The 18,343-nt window shown below is 59.0% G+C and overlaps 1 protein-coding gene across 5 annotated transcripts in view; it reads right to left on the bottom strand.

Moving 5' to 3' along the window:
• TRPM2 (transient receptor potential cation channel subfamily M member 2) overlaps positions 1-18,343 on the bottom strand; it is a 49,941-nt gene that overhangs the window by 20,078 nt on the left and 11,520 nt on the right. For 4 of the 5 annotated variants that reach the window (XM_004264611.4, XM_033418454.2, XM_049709980.1 and 1 more), the window contains exons 4-16: positions 18,123-18,291; positions 16,726-16,906; positions 16,062-16,228; positions 14,321-14,501; positions 13,185-13,246; positions 11,885-12,085; positions 7,844-7,946; positions 5,396-5,517; positions 4,864-5,202; positions 2,653-2,790; positions 1,054-1,180; positions 720-865; positions 22-134 (exon numbers count right to left, since the gene is read on the bottom strand). In XM_004264611.4, the coding sequence (XP_004264659.2) occupies positions 22-134; positions 720-865; positions 1,054-1,180; positions 2,653-2,790; positions 4,864-5,202; positions 5,396-5,517; positions 7,844-7,946; positions 11,885-12,085; positions 13,185-13,246; positions 14,321-14,501; positions 16,062-16,228; positions 16,726-16,906; positions 18,123-18,291 (2,049 nt within the window). The remainder of the gene's footprint in view (positions 1-21; positions 135-719; positions 866-1,053; positions 1,181-2,652; positions 2,791-4,863; positions 5,203-5,395; positions 5,518-7,843; positions 7,947-11,884; positions 12,086-13,184; positions 13,247-14,320; positions 14,502-16,061; positions 16,229-16,725; positions 16,907-18,122; positions 18,292-18,343) is intronic. The other variant, XM_033418456.2, reaches the window with a different exon arrangement.

The raw sequence follows: 18,343 nt of genomic DNA, 5'->3' as shown, positions 1-18,343 counted from the left end.
CACCCGCAGCCAGGCTGGCACCTGAAGGAGATGAGGCCCGTGTAGAGCAGCGGGAAGGCCAGCATGCACAGGGCCAGCTGCCAGAGCCCGTTGTCCACGCAGAGCTGACCCCACCACACCTTGGTCAGGAAGGCCTGCGGACACGGGCGCCGGTGTCAGCGTGATGGGCGGCCCCCACCCCTGACCCCATGCTCCCTGAGGCCGAGGAAGAGGCTCCCTGTGAGCAGGGCGGGGCCAGCTCTCCCAGACAGAAGGGGCGGAGAGCAGGGCTCAAGCCCAGCATTTCCGTCCCCCCGTCTCCCACCAGCTGGCGCTTCTGAGCTCTCTCCGGGGGTGGGGGTGTGGACAGGACCCCCTCCCCGCCACGTCCCTGGGATCCAGCATGGACGGCACACGACAGTGCTGTGGACGTGGTGACAGCAGGAGGCTGTGCTCCAAGGAAGCACCAGGGTTCCGAGGGACACCCACTGTGTGCCATGCACGCCACGTCACCAAGGAAACGCCAGAGCGCCCTGCACTCGGTGCTCCGGGAGGATGCCCCGCCCCCCATGTGCCCCTCGCGAGGCCCCAGGCAGAGGGGGTGGGCGTCCGAGTCCTGTCCCTGGGACCTCCTGGGGGCCTGCTGGGGGCTCCCACATAGGGCCCTCCTGTGCCGTCTGTGTGAGCGGGAGGCCGCGTCTGCCCCTGCAGCAGCACGGCAGGTGTTTCTGGAAGGTCACCTGGATGCCCCCGTGAGACACGAACTTCATGTCCTTGGCCTCCAGGGCCAGCTGCAGGCAGGTGGTCTTGCCCCAGGCCTCCGATACGCGGACCAGCAGCTTCTGAGCTCTCTCCTCATCTTTGCGGTAGCACTCGGTGAAGACCCCTGGATGGGAGGAAGCCCGCGTCACAGCAGCCGTGTCCCCAGCAGTGACAGCCGAGGACAGTGTCGGAGCAGGGCCTCTCCAGGTGACACAGCCTGAACACGGATGGCGCTGAGACTCGGGGCGAGGACCCCAGGGGGACCCATGAGGAGCTGAGCCCAGGCCCGAGGCCGCGGCCCCAGGAACTCACCGATGGCTCTCTGCTCAAACTCGTCAGCCAGCAGCAGCATCTCCTCCAAGCTGTCCGTGTCCTCCTCCTTGGACAGCTCCTTCAGGATCTTGCTGCAGGCCAAGGCCGCAGCGATGCAGTCCTGGCTCTGGGCACCAGGAGAAGCCACCGTGAGGACCTGCATGGCCCAGCCCCGGGAGCCCCCGACACACCGCCCAGGGCTATGAGAGCAGAGGCCCCGAGACAGCACAGGCTGTGGAGCAAGTACTGTGGCTCCTTCCATATAAACCACTGGGCTCACCCACATCACAGGTAAGCCCTGCTGGTGGCCAGTTTCCTGCACGGGCCGGTAGAGTGGTCTGCTTACCAGGCAGCCCACTTGCCTCCCCAGAACGTGGACTGGACACTGGTGCTAGCACAGCCCTGCCAGTACGAGGTCCGGCTAACCTCATGCATGGAGCACCTGAGGGGGAGAGGCGGGGACCAGGCCCTCGCACGTCCCTGTCCAAAGCCGGGGTGCCCTGCCTCGGGGGCACTGCCAGTCCCAGGCACCAGAGTGGGGGCCCGGAAGATCTCATGGAGGGTCTCAAAGCTCAGCCCGGAGGCGCTGGGTCTGAGGGCAGTGCCAGCCCGGGCGAGGGGTTGGTGTCAGAGCCTGGAAACCCGGGTTTGGCTTTTCTGTCCCCTGAGCCCCAAGGGGGTCTCTCGGGGGTCCTCACTGCTGCCACTGATCCCAGGAGGACTGTGAGGCCACAGTCGGGCCCAGCTCTGTCGCCGACCCCTCCCCCAAGCACCTTGCGCGAGGGCAAACCTCCCAGAACTATGGAAAAGCGGGGAGCCACCAGAGCCTTTGCTGGGACCCTGGGGGGAGCGGGCTCTCGAGAGCAGCCTGGAAATGCCAGCACCTAAAAGCGGGGCCTCTCTGAGAAAAAATGACAGAACTTTACTTTCCCGTTACGAGGAGAGTCAGCTCGAACTAAAGGAAAGCCACACAGGAAGACTTGGGCCTGCGGTGCCCTGTTTCTCAGGGAGCTCCCCGGCAAGTCCCCCGCAGCGGGTGACGAGGCCGCACACAGGCCCAGGGATTAGGACCCGGCAGGCCAGCCAGCAGGCGTTCCCAGATGGCCTGCCAACAGCTCAGGGCAGTGGCACCTGGGAAGCGCCCCTCTCAGTAACAGATTGTGTCTGAGACCCCCAACCATCAATGGAAAGAGAGGTCGCCCCTCCGGGGATGGAATTTGCCTGCAGAGCCTACAGACCGGGGGGGCAGGGTGGGGGGCCCAGCACGTGCGCTGACCACCAGAACGTGTGGGTCACAGAGGGTGGCCTGCTTGGTGTGTGTGCCAGGTGGGCCTTGGCCCAGACAGACCACAGGGGGAGACTACGTGGCACTCCTTTTTAAAAATTCTCTTCTTGCCTAGGGCCTAGGGCCAAGCTCTCTGTCCTCCAACCCTGGACACCCTGAGCTCCTTCTGCTGTTGTGGACACCCACTGCCCTCCCTGCATGGCCCTGTGCTGCGGACCAACCCCTTGCGGTTGGCTCTCTGGCCAGGAGCCCCAGCTGGAGCCCTGTCCCTGGTCCCCCCATAGCCATGCGTGCCAGGAAGCGGGTCTGAGTACCTGAGCCCAGATGATTTCTGCCAGCTCCCGGCGGTTCTGGATGATGGCCCAAATGAGCAGATCACGGACAGGGTCCACGGTGAAGGCCACGTGGCCTGAGGAACGCTTGTACAGGGACCGGAGACTCACTCCCTGCACCTGGGGAGCAGCGGACAGTTAGAGCCTCACCTAGGGCCCCATGAGCATCAGAACCCCGGGGCCTATGGAGGGTCCTGAGCTCAGCCCCACCGTCCCTGCGGGATGAGCCCTGCAAGCTGCATTTCCAGCAACACCCAAATCTTTCTCATGCACACCGGGGTTTTTAAAGCACCACTCTGGAGACGTGAAGACACGCCCCAATAGTGCAATACCCAGTTACCTCCCACACCAATATCTGTAGACCTTTGTGGCTAGCCAGGCACCCCAACATTTCCTACTCTTATCTACTGGCATCAAAGCCTTCTTCTATGAAGTAAAATTCTAACACGGTCTGTTAATAGATTCATGCTGTGAGCTCCTCAAGGGAACCTACACCATGTCTCCTGCAGAGAAGGTCAGCAAGAAACACCAGACAGACAAAGCCATGTGTGAGTGGGAAGGCCCTGACCCCAGACACACTCAACCTACAGTGATATGAGAACCCAGGCTTCCTGGCCCATCAGTAAATAAACACATCCTCAGACAGTCTGGAAACAATTCCCAGAAGCAAACAACACACTTCCCACATCACACACAAAACTGCACTTTCCTTAAGTGATTTTAGAAATCGCCTGAAGACTCATCTTTATAAAAAAAGAAAAATTAGTTCATCTTCTTAAATTACAGACATGGGTCTGTGTGAGCTTCCACTTGAGCACATTCCAACTGGACATCTTAAACACAGTGGAATCAAGAAAAGCAGAACTGTAAATATATAAAACCAAGCCACAGCCACATCATTCTCAGGGGTCAGGAATAGCTCACACAGGACAATGGACAGATTTGCAAACCTGAAGGAAGTGGATAATTTTCTAGCAGGAAAAAAACAAAATCAAATATGATCTTAGAACAGACAGAAAACCTAAACATTGGGACCATCAGGAAAGAAAATGAGAAAGTTATCAGTTACTACCCAAAAAGGCACCGGGCCCTGATGGACTCCTAGGGGAGTCTGCCAAGCTTGTAAGAAGCAGTGAACTCCGGCCACATAAACTGTTCCAGGGCAGAGAAAGAAGAAAGGCTTCCCAATGTTTTTACAAAGCTAACACAAAATTGATACCAGAACCTGACAAATACACCCCCCCGAAATAAAACTACAATTAAAGACTTAAACATTCTGATGCAAAACCCTGAAAATATTGGGAATCCAACACCATACTGAATACATGTTACCCTGCAGTCGAGTTGAGATTCAAAACAGGAATCAAAAAATAAGAACGACCTATAATTCACCAAATTCATAGGTCAAAGAAGAGCAGTTCAACTCCTCAAAAGGCATCTGACAAAGATCGGCACTGAGGCTTCGTTTGTAAAAACTTAATAAGTCGGAAGAAGAGGCTCCCTCACATAAATACAAACACCAGCGTCGTACTTCGTGTCGAGAGGCTGCGGGATTCCCATCAAATAAGGATGCAGACTAGACAAGCCCCTGTCCTATTGTTGCAACACACATGCGTCTCACAGAGATACGCGTGGGACATGCTGACCTGGCTACACAGACACCGATTACACCTGTGAGCAGGGCTCGGGGTACAGGGCACAGGCGAGAGCATTCTCCCCACATAACTTTTGGTACCATTGGAGGTGTTCAGAAAGGGAGAGTTATGGACGGAACTGCGTCCCCCAAATTTCATATGTTGAAGCCCCATCCCCTAATGTGACTGTAATTTGGAGATGGGCTTTCAAGCATGTGATCAAGGTTAAATGAGGTCATGAGAGTGGGGTGCTCATTCAACAGGACCAGTGTTCCTTGGAGAAGAGGCAACGATACCAGACACACTGAGGACAGGCCGTGTGAGGACAGGGTAAGAAGATGGTTGGTCCCCTGCAGGCCAGGAGAGACCTCACCGGAAGCCCACTGCCGACACATTGACCTTGACTCCAGGCTCCAGGGCAAGGAGAAAAAGACGCCTGCTGTGTAAGCCGCCCCATCTGTGTTACGGCAGCCCAAGCTGACTTTCCCAGTGAAAATAAAGCCCGTGTTTCAAAGGTCCGAGGACACAGCGGTGCGCATGGCACACGGCCAGCACTCACACTGAGCTTGATGTTGGGCACCGCGAGCAGGAGGCGCGGGCGGTCGCTGGAGCGGGGCCGGGGGTACAGCGGCTGCGTGGAGTCCCCCAGGAGCTCCCGCAGCACCTGGGCCACGTGGTGCATCTGCACACGGGGCGCCGGGCGCTCGGGCTCCTCGGCCAGCGCCTTTTGCAGCTTGTAGTGGAACAGGCAGGTGGGCTCCAGGTTCTCGTACAGGTAGAGCAGCGTGTCCCACGTGACGAACTCCTTCAGCCGCACCCCGTTCTCCAGGAAGAGCTTTACGAACTCGGGCTTGTTGGCGATGAGGGCGGCCGTCATCATGGGGTACAGCTCTGAGGGCTGAGAGCGGGCCGTGCATGTGGTCATCGCCCCGCATAACCCTTATCTCGGTGCCCCCGAGACGGGGATGCCAGGAGACGTGCCAGCCGCCCTCACTGAGGGCAGAGCTGGGGTCTGGACGAGGCCACCTCAGGGCCTGCCCTTGTTCCGAGGCCCAGCACGCCCCTCCCCAGGGCACCCCCCACAGCCTCACCTTCCACTGACACTCGTCCGTGAAGATCTCACTCCGGGCGATGTCCACGCGGTTCCACGCCACTGCTAACTTCAGCTGGTGGTCCCAGTTCTCGTGGCCAAAGTGGTCGTGGCTCCGAGAGGCTGCAGGTTAAAGCACATGCGTCAGGGGCTCTGATCTGGGCCTCCAAGCCACGCCCCATCTATCAAAGTCAGAGAGGGAGGGGTGTGTCTCCATCATTTTAATTGAACAGATAAGGTCACAAAATCACCGCCATCCCCCACCCTTCCCCTGCACGCACCCTTATAAAATCCCTTTTCCTTTCAGTGGTAGAATCAGAGAATCTCTGGGTTTCTGTCACCACTCCCACTCACCCCAGCCCTCCACTCTGTCCCCAGCTCCTGGTCAAGCCCCCACCCTAAGTTTAAACTAGACACAGGTCTCTGAAAGGCAGGCGTTTCAGATTCACACTCAAAAGTTGGACCACAAAGACCATCACATTTCCTTCCTTTGCCCTGTTTGCAAAACCACCACCTCACCCAGGTTCTCAGTGCAAGTATTTTGCCCAACTAGTTTCTGCTCTTGCTGGGTTAACATTTTAAAACATGGGTTGTTATTTGGGGAAAAAGGAAAAAGAACTTGGACCCTTACCTCACACCACACAGAAAAAGTAACCCGAGGCAGAAAATAAACCCAAATATAAAAGCTGTGGCTATAGAGCTTCCACAATGAAACAGACGAAAATGTGTGCAGCTGGGGGAAAGGAAAAGATTTCCTGGGATGCAAAGAACATGAATCATAAAGAGAACAGTCAGTAAACTAAAATGTGTTAAAATATAAGCCTTCTGCTCTCCAAAGACACCTCGAAGGACGTATAAAAGCAGACCATGAGGGGCTTCCCTGGTGGCGCAGTGGTTAAGAATCCGCCTGCCAATGCAGGGGACACGGGTTCGAGCCCTGGTCCGGGAAGATCCCACATGTCGCAGTGCAACTAAGCCCGTGCGCCACAACTACTGAGCCTGTGCTCTGGAGCCCGAGAGCCACAACTACCGAGCCCGCATGCCACAAGTACTGAAGCCCACGTACCTAGAGCCCATGCTCCACCACAAGAGAAGCCACCACAATGAGAAGCCCGTGCACTGAGTAGTAAGAGTAGTCTCCGCTTGCTGCAACTAGAGAAACTAGAGAAAGCCCGCACGCAGCAACAAAGATCCAACGCAGCCAAAAATAATAAAATAAATAAATTTATTGAAAAAAAAAAAAAAAGCAGGGCTTCCCTGGTGGCGCAGTGGTTGAGAATCCGCCTGCCGATGCAGAGGACACGGGTTCATGCCCCGGTCTGGGAGGATCCCACATGCCGCAGAGCGGCTGGGCCTGTGAGCCATGGCCTCTGAGCCTGTGCGTCCGGAGCCTGTGCTCCGCAACGGGAGAGGCCACAAGAGTGAGAGGCCCGCGTACCGCAAAAAAAAAAAAAAAAAAAAAATCAGACGATGAACCAAGAGAAAATATACCCAACACATAGATCCGACACAGGATTTGTATGAGAATATGTCAAGAACGCATACACCTCAAAAATAAGAAGACAAATAAACACAGACACAAGATCTGACAGACATTTCCCCAAGATGAAATACAGATGGCCAGGAAGCCCAGGGAGACGCAAATCCAAACCACACCGAGATCTCCCTTCACGGCCACCAGGAGGGCTGTAGCTTCAAAGACTGACAGCACCAAGTGCTGGCAAGGGTGCAGAGGAGCCCAGCCCCGCATCCATGGCGTGTGGACGGAGGCACGGAAAAGTGAAAGCTATCCTCTGCTACGACAGCCCCTGCTCCGCCGTCAGGGCTGGCCTGGGGCTGGTGTCCCGCCAGGGTGAGGGGTTGCTCAGCGCAGAGCAAAGGCTTCTGGGCACCAGGCATGTCTCAGCCATGGCAACGCCGGCGGGAAGGGCAGGGTAGCACTGGCTTCCCTCCCCCACAAGAAGTGGGAGAAGAGGGAAGAGTGAAGTGTGGGTCCGGGGAGGGCAGAGGTCAGACTACGGAGCAGAAGTCGGTCGAGAGCTCTGTTGGTCCTGAGGACCCCTGCGTTTGGACTCTGCCCTGCGCTGGGGGCAGGGCGTTAACCATGAGACAGACGGTGGGGAGACAGGAGCAGACTTTCAAGGTTCTTTCTTTCTATGCTAGAATTTTATGAGAAACTGATGACCACTAAGGGGTAGATCAGTGCAGGCGGCACTCAGATTTCAGGGGAGAAGGTAAGCTGAGAAAGGAGCCCGTTCCCCAACACTGGTGGTGGGCACCCACCTGCCCAGGGGGAGCATGAGGCAGGCCTGGCGAGGTCCACCACCAGCTGCCCTCTGACCAGCGCATCTGCCCACGGGTGGCATCTCTGGCTCCTCTAGGCCAGGACTCAGGGTCCCGAACCCTCAGCCGGCTCCTCCCCCTTGTCCCCACTTTGCCTGCCCCTCACCCTTCAACAAGGCCTGCAGGATGGCCACATCCACGTCCTGCTGGCCATCCTTGCCTTCCCGGAACACGGTGAGCAGCTGCCGCCTCCGGACAATGTCTTGGATCTGCAAAAGACGGTCCCCACGTGAGGTGCCTCCCGCCTCCCCAAAGGCACCCTCAGAACCAAGGCCCTGGACACGGAGCCAGAGCCCCAGGCAGGAGTCCTAACTGCTTGTGTAGCCAGGGCCCCCCGCCCCCCCCCCCCCCACCCCAGACGGTGAAGATGAAAGATGCATGAGGACCAAACACACGGTGTTTGCGAGTGGCCTGTGGGGTGGAAAACACAGCCCACGTGTAAAGCATCTTCACCTCACTGATCAGTCACTGATCAACACTCAGCATCACTTAACTGAAGACTTCTCCCCGGGTCCTCCTGCCTGGGGGAGGACCTACCCACCTACCTGTCCGTACTTCCATCCATCCACTCGTCTATCCAATCATCTACCTACCTACCTAGCTATCCATCAGTCTGTGTGTGTACGCATGTATGTATGTAGGTATGTGTGTGTCTGTATCTATGTACCTACTGTTCACCCTACCCACTTGTCTACCTACTTACCTACCCTACTTACCTACCTACCCTTCTATATATCTACCTACCCACCCCATGTATCTATTTAGCTAGTCGCCCCATCTACCTATGTATCTATCTACCTACTTCTCTATACACCTAGCTAGCTACCCACCCTTCCAATCTATCTATCTATCTATCTTTCTATTATGTATCTATTTTATCTATCTATCTACCTATCATCTATTGCCTATCACCCGTCTAGCTAGCTATCACCTATCGTATCTATCATCTCTTAGCTGCCGTGTCTGCCACCAGTAGCTGCCCTGCCTTGAACCCTTCACCCTGAGACGGGGGGGAGCCATCCACTAGCTCCCCACACCCCCACAGCTTCAGGCTCCTCCCCCAGCTCCCGGCCGCCCCACCTGCCTTCCCACCTCCTTCCGCAGCCTGGCCATGCAGCTCCCGCCTCTGTACAGACCGCTCCCACCTAGAGGGCCCCTTGCACACCCCACCTCCACCTCTAAGACCCCAACCTCCCTAACCCCTCGGGGTCCAGCTTTCATGTCAGCTCCAAAATACCCCTGGCCTCTCTTCCCAACCCCAATTCCATCTTCCAGCTGAAATCGCTCCGGGATTTAACCCTTGCTTTGATTCACAGGATGAAGCAGCTACCGTCAGCGTGTATGTGCTGACAACCACTTAGCACTGTCCCAGGTGACCTTGCTCCATCCTCTGCGTTTAAGTACCAATTACCCCTATTTTGCAAATAAGAAAACGGGACTGCTGAGAGAGGGCCAGCAACTCCTCCGACCCCAGGTATGTGGTGCTGGCCGCAGGCTGGCAATGAGACCCCCATGGCAGATGTCCACACCCGCCAAGGGCCACACCCAAGTACCTGCCATGGGGCAGACCAGCCCTGAGGTTTGTGGAGTGAATCAGCGATCACGGCTCTGGGGGTCCTCTCCCCACTGAACGAGAACAACCACTGAGGGCAAGCCCCTGGCTTGAGACTGGTGTGTATGAAACACCACTTTAAGGCATCTACTTGGCAAGGGATTGAAAACACAGGCCCCTTTAAACCTAGGCAGGTTAGATCCACTTCTGAGAACTGCCTGAATAATTTACAGACTAACTGAGGAAAGGCCACAGAGCCGGCCAGCCAATCCCCACCATGTCCATTGGCAGCCGAGCTGACGCCAACAGCGAAAACAATCTCACAGAACATTGGCTTCTAAGGAGGTCCTCTGAGGCCACAATAAGACAGACAAGAGCAGGGTCACTGTGCCGCCCACAAAAACCACCTGGCTCCCCTCGGAGCAGGCCCGCTGCCCTCCCCCTCCCCAGCCCCCATCCGGGGTCCCAGCCCTCCCCGTGGTCTTTGGCTGCTGGGCACAGACCGTCCACATGGCCTGAAATTGGACGCGGTGGGGGCTAAGCTGCTCCACAGACGTGCCCTGAAAGGCACGTGTCAGGCACTTAAAACTGAATTTCCATGAGTTTTTACAGCCTGGCTTTAGCATCCATGGAGCTGGATGAAAGTCACAGACCCTGACTGCTTTGTCAGCCCCAACTTGTTGGGGAAACCGAGGGTCAGAGAGGCACTGACTGCCCCCATCCCACAAAGGATCCTGCCAGGAAACAGAGGTCAGGTGACCTCGGGGCGGGTGAGCCCCTGCCCCCGGGGCCCAGAGTGCGGCCGAACAGCAGGACCACAGGGGCCACAGGTGCGGCGGTTCTCCGCCGGCCAAGGGCTTCGTGGGTGATCAGGGCTCAGCCAGTGCTCTCCTTCACACCTACCCCCCTTGGAGGCTGGGGGCCTGGGTTAGTGTCCCTCTGCAGAGCTCACCAGGGCCCCTGAAATCTGGACTGGGGAGATGGCCAATTCTGAGGTCCATTCCAAGTGCCCCAGATCACCCAACTGAGTCAAACAGCCTCGGAGTATGTGAGAGAGAAATTCCTTCTTTTCAGGACCTGGAGAGACTTCCTGCGCTATTTCTCCCCCCGGTCCACCGAGGACCCCGTCTATAAGGGATGCTAGCAAAGTCTACACCCATCTGTAACCAGTGTTATCTCCCACTGTAGCTATGAAAGAGCAAATACCAATGCACTTTAAAGCAGAGATACTGAAATGCAGGGCAATTATGGTCCTGGGCCGTAACAGCCATGGTCTCCCTGGGTCAGGAGAAAGGACCAAACCAGAGCTCTTGGGGGTGGTAGCACCCACGAAGCTCACGGCTCAGGAGCTGAGGGGATGGGCAGAAAGCGAGGCCCCAGAGCCCCCAGCCCAGCCCACAACCAGAGCAGCCCACTTTTATCCAGTTCATATGATGATGTTCCAGAAAACCTTTGGAATCCGGTGGGCTAGTTAGAAAATGCCACACTTAAAAAAAACAAAAGAAAGAAAGAAAGAAAAAAGACAATGAAGAGACCAAGCTAATGGTTCAGACTCCGGCACAGCAAAAGGCCACTAGTAGATGAACATGACATCCGAACTGCCTGAGTTTGGTCAACAGGGATGAACCAGAGTTCACTTCTAGGTTCTGATAAACGCACCGGGCTTATGTCGGATGTTGACAGCAGTAGAGTTGGGTGAAGGGCGGACAGACACCCTCCACTACCTGTGCTGCTTTTCCACAAATCTAAAATTATTACAAAACAAAGACAGAGAGAGGACAGGCCGGCACGTGACGTAAAGCTGAGGCCGCCCTTCCGACGGTCTCTCTCTGCACTTGTCACCGCAGGGTCATGTCCCCAACTCCCTGTGCTTCCACTCAGTACCTCCTGCCCACAGGGCAGAAAGGATGCCCGTTTTGGGCGTAACTAGCTCCCTCCCAGGTCTCAAGTCTCCAAACCCCCTGGAGATGGGGGGGGTCCCCCAGAACACTGGTCCCAGGATGGGCCCAGCCTCCGATGCCTCTATCTAAGGGTGCACGTGAAGCAGCCCCCAGATCACCACATGGTTCCCGGAACCATGCATGGGCCCCCATCTGGCACGTCTGCCTGCCTTGCCGACCCCAGAAGGTCTCCATTAATCTCCCCAGTGGCTTTGAGGTCACCAGGCCTGGAGGCTGGGCCGGACCCTGCCACCCACTGCTGTCCCTGGCAGCGCCCCTCTACCGGAATCTGGGCTCCCCACCCCTCTGCCTCCCCCGGGGCCTCAGCGCCAGCCTCCTGCCCTCCCAGGGCAGCAGGGTCCTCATGCCCTGCGGTACCGGCCCAGGCCCGGAGTTCTGCAGGCTAGAGGCTGAGCACGTCCTCCCTTGAGGACAGCCTGCTGCCTCAGCTGAGGGCTTCCCACCTGCCCTGGGCCCACTGCCTTCCGGGCTCACAGCCCCCCACCTTCTGCAGATCACTCCCGTGCCCGCCCCAGGCCCGCTGGGGTCTCTGTGTCTGGTTTTGGCGTGCCCTGGTCCCGCTTACCAGGCTGACAGCGTCTAACCTACCGGCTGCAGGTCCACGCCTGGTGACTGATGCGCCCGTGTGCCTCACCTTTTTGGTCCACTCCACAATCCTGCTTTCGGTGAAGGTCTCGAACATCTCCTGGAAGAACAGGCCCAGCTTCTGCTGAATCAGGGAGATGGTGATCTCGGAGATGGGCAGGCTGGCCACCTGGGCAATGACGTCAGCCACTCGTCCCGAACCCTCCACGATCACGCATGGGGTGCCGTTGGTGATGGCATTGTAGATGGTCTGCAACACAGGGGCTGACCGTGAGCCCGGGACCTGACTCCACACCCGCACGGACACCTTCTAATACAGAGATGCTCAAACAGAGTTGATGTCTGGCTACTGCAAGTTTACAGAAGGCATTTGCTTGGTAGCATCCCACCGCTCGGAGGGGAAAGTGGCTAATCCTGATGTACGTGGGATACACACCCGATACACCACCTCCTTCAGGCCTGTCACTCAACACCACTGTCACGAAAGGTTTGTATATTTCCACCCTTTGATGTGTGGACGGAAGCACCATCTCCAGAAGGAGGGGGCACTGCCAGAGTTCCGCCCCCTCGTTAACCAGGACATCGAGGGAGACCCCCGGAGACCCAGGGTGAGCAACCTGAGGAAGGGGTTCTACCCCAGCAGGAAGGACGCCCTGTCTGGGTGATGCTGCAGGAGAGCCACGGTGGGAGTGGGGACCAGACGCATCCCGTCCTCCCAGGGACCCCAGGATCCTGCGCTGACCTCCTGCGGTTACTAAACATAAACAGACACTTTCGATGATCCCATAAACAGAACGTCACGCTCTTGCCCCAAATCTGCAGGCTGTAATGTCGTGTGTTACTACAGCAGAGGTCAAGTTGGCCCGCGTTCCACAAGGGAGGCCCATTCCACACCAGAGAGTGGGTTCTGAACAAAGGTCCACAGCAGCATGTCACAGCCACTGAGGATCCTGCTTGACATCTAGCTGCTGGTCCCACGGGGCTGAGGGGCAGCCGAGGGCTGTACTTTGAGAGCCCCGCCCGGGAGTCTGGGTGCAGAGCTGCAGAAACCCCCCATGGGCTGCCCGGGGGTCCTGGGAGGGGGGCATGGGCTCCACCCTTGCCCGAGGCCCCTCTGGAGCCCCTCTTTCTTCTGTGCAGGTCAAGCCCCAGGGCCAAAGCCAGAGCACCCGTCCTGCGGCAGGGCCACTCAAAGGGCTCCGATCCCCCCACCCAGGGGACAGGATCCCTGTCCCCTCTTGCTGATGACCCCCCCTGCGGGGCTGGTGACAGCACTTGGGGCAGTCGTCCCACCTGCAGCAGGACTTGACCCCCAAAAGCACACCCCGCCCCCCCCAGCCAGGACTCACGTGCAGTGTGCCGGGTCCCCCCTCCAGCACCACGCAGACGATGGGGATTTTGATGGCCACACCTAGGACGAAGCACAGAGCCCAGTTTAGGATCGTGGGTGCCCCACCCCTGCCCGCTGCAGCCCCTTTCTGGGGTGGAGGGAAGGCACCCAAGCCTCCCCCAGCGGGTCCGCTCTGCCCGGCTGGCCACCGCAACCAGCCTGCTTTCTGGGGTGGAGGGACGGCGAGGGCTGTAGACCATCCTCAGCTGGTCCGCTCTGCCCGGCCAGCCGCCGCAACCAGCCTGCTTTTCCCTGCAGCCCTTTCGTGGCGCCTCGAATCTGGGCAGGGCTGGGGACATGTCAAGCCAGCGGGCACCAGGCATGGCACGGGAGCACGGCGTCACAACTCCGTCCTCTGGCCAGCCAGCCCCACCCTCAGCCTTTCATCCAGCCTGGCAACCAGGAGGGCTTGTGACGATTCTAGAAACATCTTTCCCTGGGAAGCAAACATTCTTTCCAAGAGCCCACATGGTCTCGCCGTCCCCACACACTCACACCCCCCCAACACTCCCCACCCAGCTTCTCTTGGTCAAAACAAGTTCTCCAGGTGTGGTCCCCAGGCCAGCAGCATCCGTGTCCCCTGGGGACTGGGAGATGCAAGTCCTCACTACCCGGACCTGTGAATCAGAGACCCTGGGGGTGAACCCATACCCTGGGGACCCCTGATGTGCAAAGAAGCTTGAAAACCTCGGCTCAAAGGTGTCCAAGCAACCTGCAAATCGTGTGCAAAATCGTATGTATTTGACGTCCCAACACCCCAGAATCCACCCCATCCCACCCACAAGGGAAGAGATGTCAAGGTCCAAGCTTTGACTACTGCACGCTCTGATTTCTGAACTGAGACGTGTTTGTGATGTAAAGTGATCGTAGGATGCTATGACCTCAATGCCTGCCCGAACTTTCCTTCTGCTGGTTAAAAGGGACGCAAGAAGATGAACCCCTGAACCACTGTACAGACATCCAGGTGTGTTCTGACCACGCCCCCCCAGCACCCCACCTGCCGAACGTCCTGGTCATGGCCAGCGGAGCCCCAGACACCTGGACCAGCCTGCTCCCCTCTCCCCCCGAGCACCCTGGCAAGCGTGCCTCGCTCACCTCCCCTTTCCTTGGTCTGCTCCGATATGAACTTCTCTAGCTTCGTCCTCAGGGGAATCTCGACGCCGTAGCGGCCATGGGTCCCGTCGTCCACAAGGATGAAGTGGGAATGGTTGCTGTCCAGACAGGTCAAGTGCCCCTGGCCGTCCTCATCCATGATGTACTCAGCTGGGAAGCCGCCCTGGGGATGGAGAGGTGGGCACGGACAGACGGAAAGCTTTACATCTTTCCCACCAAGAACAGGAGCTCCATCAGGCTGGATAAGTGACCCCCCCCGCCCCCCGCCCAAGATGTCAGGCTCTAATGCCTGGAACCTGTGAATGCTCCCTCATTTGGAGAAAGGGTCTTTGCGGATGTGATGAGGCTACGGGTCTGAGCCTGGGAAGATTAACCTGGATCATCCAGGGGGGTCCTGAATGCCATGACAGGTGTCCTTAGAAGAGGGTGCCGAGGAGAAGGAGGGGGCCATGTGACCAAGAGGCAGAGACTGGAGTGATGCGGCCACAAAGCAGCAGCTGGAAGAGGCAGGGAATAGCTCCTCCCCCACAGTCTCTGGGGGACCCTGGCCCTGCCGACATCCCGATTTTGGCCTGGTGGTACTGGTCTTGGAGTTCTGGTGTCCAGAAATGTCAGAGAGTACACTTCTGTTGCTTTAAGCCACCAGCTCTGTGGTCATTTGTCCCAGCAGGCCCAGGACCCAGATGCAGGAGGGGTGGCTGCCGGACCCGTGCACACGGCCCCTGGTGTCCACAGAGGACGGCAGGTGGTATCGCAGGAAGTCTTCTGAACTCGAAATGGGGAGACAAGTGCAGAGTGATCTTGGAAGTCAGCCAGTCTCCCGTGGCCTCAGATTTCCACTCCGTATAACAAGCTTTCAAGACAGAACCGGTCCCATCCACTAAGCACATCTCTGACGCTGACACAAAAGGACAAGGGCCGAGGGGCAGACTGGCCCGATGACAAGCGTCTGTGACGGACACAAGGAATCACCTTCCAGAGGACGCCCTCCCCAGGAAGTGAAGGCTGCCGCCGCCGGCCGGGAAGGGCAAGGGCTCGTTCATAACTCAGCCCTCATGGGGCTGCTATAATCACGTCTCCTCAGCAAGTCAAGGAGACCTGTCGTTGGGGCCAGTGTTTCCCCCAAACTTTCCTGACTCCATGAAGTAGGTGGACATGCGCTCATTATGTCACATCTACCGTCCTCCAAAATCTCACTGAATGGATCGAATGATCTCTTCCACTCACAGCCCCACGTTCAAGCAATCGCTTCTCAGGCTGCACCCGGGTGAACGGACGCAGGAAGGCTCTGTCTTCAGTAGGGGAACCAGAGTGCTGTCGGTTCTGGGGCCAGAAGGCCAGGCCCTGGGATCTGACACCCCAGATGCTCACTGGCTGTGGGCTCCCGGCCAAGCTACCGCCTTCTGCAAAGTCCATGTCTCATCAGGGAGGCGTCAGGAGGAGCCCCTGACCAGTGGCGGCTCCAGAGACTCTTGTGTGGACCCATCCCGTGATCTCAAGGGAAGGTACCAGAACCCAACCAAGGTAGCTACTCGCCTGGGGTCACCAGGCTCCATGGCGTGGGGGCTTGAGCCTGGGCCTCCTGTGTCCCTGCCCAGCCACTCCCCTCCACACTGCGTTCACCCTGCTGCCCAGGTGGTGGCCTGTCCGCTGAGCACCCGCTAGGGTCCTACACGCTGCTGCGCCCCGCCCCCGCCCGCCCCGGGAGCAGCCCCCAGCTCACCGCGGGGTGGATAAGGCTCTCCCGCTTGTGCAAGGTGCCCCACGTGGCGATCCCGATGGTGACCACCTCCCCTTCGCTGTAGCTGCTGCTCAGGCTGAAGACGCGCACCGCCTCTCCCACCTGCTTCATCACGCCCGTGTGGGACCCCCCGGTGATGATCCAGGCCCCTGGGAAGGAGCAGAGGGCCCTGCCACGCACACGTCCGACGCCTACGCCCTGTGCGTCTCCGGTGCTCACTGCCCCACGTCTGCAGACCCTCTACCCCAAACCAGGGCCTCAGGGAAGCCCCGCCCCGATCACGTCCTCCTGCGGCAGCTGGAAGCCGCGGTTCCCCGCGTTGCTCAGGCGGGGGCGGGGACAGGACAGGACCCCCGTCGCTGACTGCAGGCCTTGCCCTCTCTCCCCACCTCCCTGCTGCATCCCTCTGTCCTGCTCTCGGGAGCACGGCATCTCAGAAGTGTCTCTGAATGTGTCTACTTCAAAGCATCACTAGTGGAGAGCCAACCAGAGCTGCGTCGGCCGCCACGCGCAAGCCAAGCATGGCAGCGGACAGGGCGGGGTGGGTCTGACCGGACACACCCCCCAGCCCGGGCCTGGCCTCCCAGGGACGCTCCCTCCCGCCCACCACTCCCAGGCCTGAGCCCCTCCTGTGGTCTGGTGCTACCTGTGGTCTGGGCCACCTTGACCAGGCCTCTTCGGAAGACGCTCTTCAGCCTGGGCTTCATGTTGAAGTCCTTGGCCCCGCCCGTCACGGAGATGAGAAGGTTGGGGACGTCCAGGCCCCAGTGCTGGGTCATGAGGTGGTAGATCAGGCTGGAGGGCGTGTCCTGGGACAGGCGGACGTACTGTGGGGAGGTCAGAAGACCCCAGAGGGTCAGGGAGCGGCCACCCCCGCCCCAGAGCCCAGCCGTCCTGCACCAGCAGTGTCTGGAGTCCCAGCTGGGCGGGTGGACGCTCACACCCGGGTCCAGACCCCGCGAGTAAAAGTGGCCACACCCGAGCAGGACACTGATTGAGGGAAGGGGGAGGCTGCCCAGAGGAGACCAGCCCCTGGCCCCTGTTTTGGGAGCACCCCCGGCCTGAGCCCCACGCCCGAGTCCAGTCTCCCTGGAAGGCCACGCCCGCCATCACCTCCACAGGGTCTGACCGGCTGCTGCCCACCTGCCCCGCCCCCATGCTGCAGAAGACCACCTCCCCCCTCCCCGCTCCCACCAATGCTCCGCAGAGGACGCCCCTCTCAGATTAAGCCAGCTGCGCCCGGGGGGGCCTGGCATTGCCCCGACACTGGCTCACGAGGGGCAGGGCTTGGGGCCGCTGCCCACCCCAGCCCGACCCTCCTTGTTCAGCCTCTTGGGCCAAGCGGGCAGCGTCAGCGACTCAGAGTCGTCGAGGGAAAAGGTCACACTGGCTAACAAGAAGCTCAAGGTCCCAGAACCCCAGCACAGAAATAAGTGGCTACACCAGACCCTCCAGGACAGTGCGGCCCAAGAGCTGCCACGGAATCCTCCGGAAGGCTGCTTGAGACCAGGGTGGCCGGGCCTCCGATTCAGCAGGTCTGGGGGGGGTCCAAAACTCTGCTTGGAGGTACTGCTGGTCCAGCGATCCCTCTGAGTCTGCAGCAGCTGGGAGCTCAGCGGGGCCTGGGCCTCCGGCTGCTGCCGCCCTCCCTGCCCTCGTGCTCCCGGGCAGGCCTGGGACCCCGCCCCCCGCTGGCAGGACTCTCGCCTCTGCTCCTGGGTCTCACCCCATCCTCGAGGTCCTCCCCACTGCCCTCCCTCCCCCCCCACCCACTCCCTCCTGGCAGTGACAAAAGCCATCCGGGCCACCCTGCCCACACCCTGCAGAGCACCAGCAGTGGCCCTGCCTGCTCCCTGAGGGCACCGCGTGTCTCCCGTTCGCCATGCGAGCCCCACCCACTCCGCCCTCAGTGCTGGGCAGGTGGGCTCCGCCCCAGGTTTCCACCAGCCTCCCACTCCTACCCCAGGGAGTCCCAGCCACCTCGGTCACCCACAGTGGGCTCTGGTCCACAGTAAGAGCAATGGAGTCACCATGGAAACCAACCTTTCCCACCTTCTGGCCCAAGCCCGTGAAGACGATGTCACCAAAGGCGTCTGTTGGCATCTCCTGGACGTGCTTTTTCGGGTCCCACTCCTTGCCCTGGAAGGCGTGGGGCCTGGTGGCCTCCTCCAAGTGCTGTTCACGCATGTAGCCGCACTCACACACCACCTTCCTGCAAAGCCACTCGGTCACCAGGGGTGACCAGCGCCTGCCCCCGCCCCACT

The sequence above is a fragment of the Orcinus orca genome, chromosome 5, assembly GCF_937001465.1.
Source record: "Orcinus orca chromosome 5, mOrcOrc1.1, whole genome shotgun sequence".
Lineage (NCBI taxonomy): Eukaryota > Metazoa > Chordata > Mammalia > Artiodactyla > Delphinidae > Orcinus > Orcinus orca.
Note: the sequence above shows the minus strand (reverse complement) of the source record. Positions and strands in the feature narration are given on the sequence as shown.